Raw genomic sequence first — 2,958 nt, forward strand, 5'->3', positions numbered from 1 at the left:
TCTCTACACTGAAGAGAGTGTAATAGGGTAATTGGCTCATTTGTAAATTAATAAATTAGAAAAATCTTTAGATATGATAGATAAATCCATTTTCCATTGTTTTCCATCTGTCTCTATTTTTCATATTTCTTACATTTCATATATCTTATTGTTTGTCTTATTCATCTAATTGTTTCTCCAGGCGAAGTGTCTGAAGTCCACTGCGTCCTAATTTCTTATTTGAACATCATCTTAAAGGAAACATGGAAAACCAGACCAAGGTAACTGAGTTCATTTTGGTTGGGTTCCCATCTCATCCAGGATCACAACTCCTTCTCTCTGTTCTCTTCTCAACAATGTATGCTGTCACTGTGGTAGGAAATGCCTGCATGATCTTTATCATTAGAACGGACTCCAAGCTACACACTCCCATGTACTTTTTCCTAGAGAACTTGTCCATCTTGGACATCTGCTATTCCTCTGTCATCACTCCCAAAGCAGCACTGACATTCTCACTGGGCAGAAGAATCATTTCTTACAATGATTGTGCATCTCAAATGTTCTTCTTCTCTCTCTTTGGCACGACAGAAGCCTTCTTCCTTGCTGTGATGGCTTATGATCGCTTCACTGCTGTCTGCAATCCACTCCTGTACAAAATCATCATGAATAAAAGACTTTGTGTTCTCATGGTGGTGGGCTCTTATCTGTCAGGCTGCATCAATTGCACCATCCAGACAGGCTTTACATTCAGTTTGTCCTTTTGTGGGTCCAAAGAAATAAACCACTTCTTCTGTGATGTTCCTGCAGTGATGCACACATCCTGCTCAGACACGCTTGTCAACGAAATAGTAATGCTGGCTCTATGTGGATCAATTATTGTGGGCACTGCCTTGGTGGTTTTTATCTCCTATGGTTATATAATCATTACTATTGTCCGAATGCCTTCAGCTGAGAGCAGGCTCAAAGCATTCTCTACTTGCTCTTCTCACATGCTGTCCGTCTGCTTGTTCTTTGGGACTGTTTTCTTCATGTATGCTCAGCCTGGGGCTACATCTTCACCTAACAAAAGCAAAACCATCTCTATTCTCTATACTATTGTTATTCCTATGCTAAACCCTTTTATCTACACCCTTCGAAACAAGGAGGTAAAAGAGTCTCTGAAAAAAAAGTTTAAAAAGAAAGGGGTTTTTTTTGTACCTTTACTAAGGATGAGAATGACCACAGTGTCCAATTAGCTACAGATGGATGTTTAGAATGTAAAACAAGGGACATCAAGGGACATCAGGGCTTGCTTTTGAGAGTCTTTTGTGATTGTTGATGGTCAGTGTCCTGGATGAAAGCAGGACGTATAAAAGAAATCTAAGAGAATTAGACCAGAGGAAGGTATGGATTCATACTAGACATTTACAATCTGCCCAAGATGTAATACACAGTCCTTTTATAGCCACTCAAAATGTACAAGAATTTTAAAGCCATAATTAATCCAAAGTGTTTATTAGACATCTTAAACAGGACATAAAACTTAGACTCTGGTAGTGCCTTATTTCTATGCATTGGAACACAGCCAGTTCAGGTGGAGACATTCTCCCTGTAAACAACCAAAGATAAATTAGGTTGATCAACAGTGAACTGAATGATGTATTTGTCTGTGGCTCCTCAATTTTTAAGCTACTTTTTCTCTACTTTGTGTTTAATCACTTCTATCAGAAATTAATGGAAGCACTGAAATTCAGGTTCCAACCATCAAACGAGGGGCAATTGAAATATTGTGTCTAAAGTGTTCCCTAGGAAGAAACAAACCAACCAACCAACCGACCCAAAAAACAAAAACACCAAAAAAATAAATATAAGTAATATACTACCTGTGCATGATTGCATGAGTGTTTGTAGTTTGTGACAGTACCGGAGTTATTTCTCTGTAATAGATAAGCTTGTAACAACGCAACCTGACATAGCATGAAGAATCACCATGTAAGCACTATCCTAACAGAAGACTGCCCAGTTCTCATTATGTTGCAACATAACATAAATGATAGGGCTGATTAGAAATCAAAAATTAGCTTTCAGATAAAGTAGTTCTTCAAATTTAGCATTCGTTAACGTCCTACTCAAAAGAAGTAAGATCTCTTTAAAATAAATGAAAGAATAAAATGAACCAAAGTTATGTCTTTCTCTGTTCTGATATAAAAGGAATCCATACTATGAACTCAAATGAAGATAACAATATTCCCATGCATACAGAACCATCCTAAACTGATGGAGAAAATACCAGAGGAATATCCCTCTGTGATGAGCACGTACCATAGGTATTTCTATGAACATTTTATACTGGCCACTATCATAACTTCAGTGCCCACTACTCTTCCAAAGGATCTAAACTAGTAGAAAACATATGTAAACTGTCCGTTTAAAGACATTGGGATGGAATGCAGCTCCACTTTCAGATATCTATGTTCAGGTACAATGGTGATCTGTGCATCTGAAGGTTAGTATTTTCTAGCAAGCTATTTGCCTCAAGCCTCATCCAGAGGTCCTTTCTAGTTACCACTTCACTAGGTAGTTAAAAAACATTAAATGGTATGCACATTTCATGCTGTTTGACCCAGGCACCAGAAACACTCCTGGTGCTAATTTAATAATACAGATAGAGCCTGTAGACACAAATCTTAAATGCTACTTTAGTCAAAAGTATGAAGCTGGTATTTTCAGAAATCTAATTTTTGGCTGATCCTCAGCCAAATACTAAGGTGTTTGGTCTAAACTGAATGTTCCATCCCACTCAGTGGGATGAGGGCAAGGTTAACTTTTAAATACTCTGTGCAGTAACTGGGAGTAAAAACAATAACTCAAGAGGTTCAGTTAAATCACGAATTTACTGAAAACTCAGCAGAACTACAATGAATAGTGAATTGGCGAAAGCTGTATCATAAAATTTAACAAGATTTCAACAGCAAAACTCACAGCAACTCACCCTTTTGA

At 37.6% G+C, this 2,958-nt stretch overlaps 1 protein-coding gene across 1 annotated transcript; it reads left to right on the top strand.

Moving 5' to 3' along the window:
- Positions 1–242: 242 nt before the first annotated feature.
- On the top strand, positions 243–1,214 carry LOC309449032 (olfactory receptor 5AR1-like; the record flags this gene model as incomplete). The annotated part of the gene is made up of 1 exon (XM_082070942.1): positions 243–1,214. The coding sequence occupies one exon, from the start codon at positions 243–245 to the stop codon at positions 1,212–1,214; it is 972 nt and encodes a 323-aa protein (XP_081927068.1).
- Between the last annotated feature and the right edge of the window lie 1,744 nt (positions 1,215–2,958).

The sequence above is a fragment of the Streptopelia decaocto genome (genome assembly GCF_964273445.1).
Source record: "Streptopelia decaocto genome assembly, chromosome: 22".
NCBI classification, from domain to species: Eukaryota; Metazoa; Chordata; class Aves; order Columbiformes; family Columbidae; genus Streptopelia; species Streptopelia decaocto.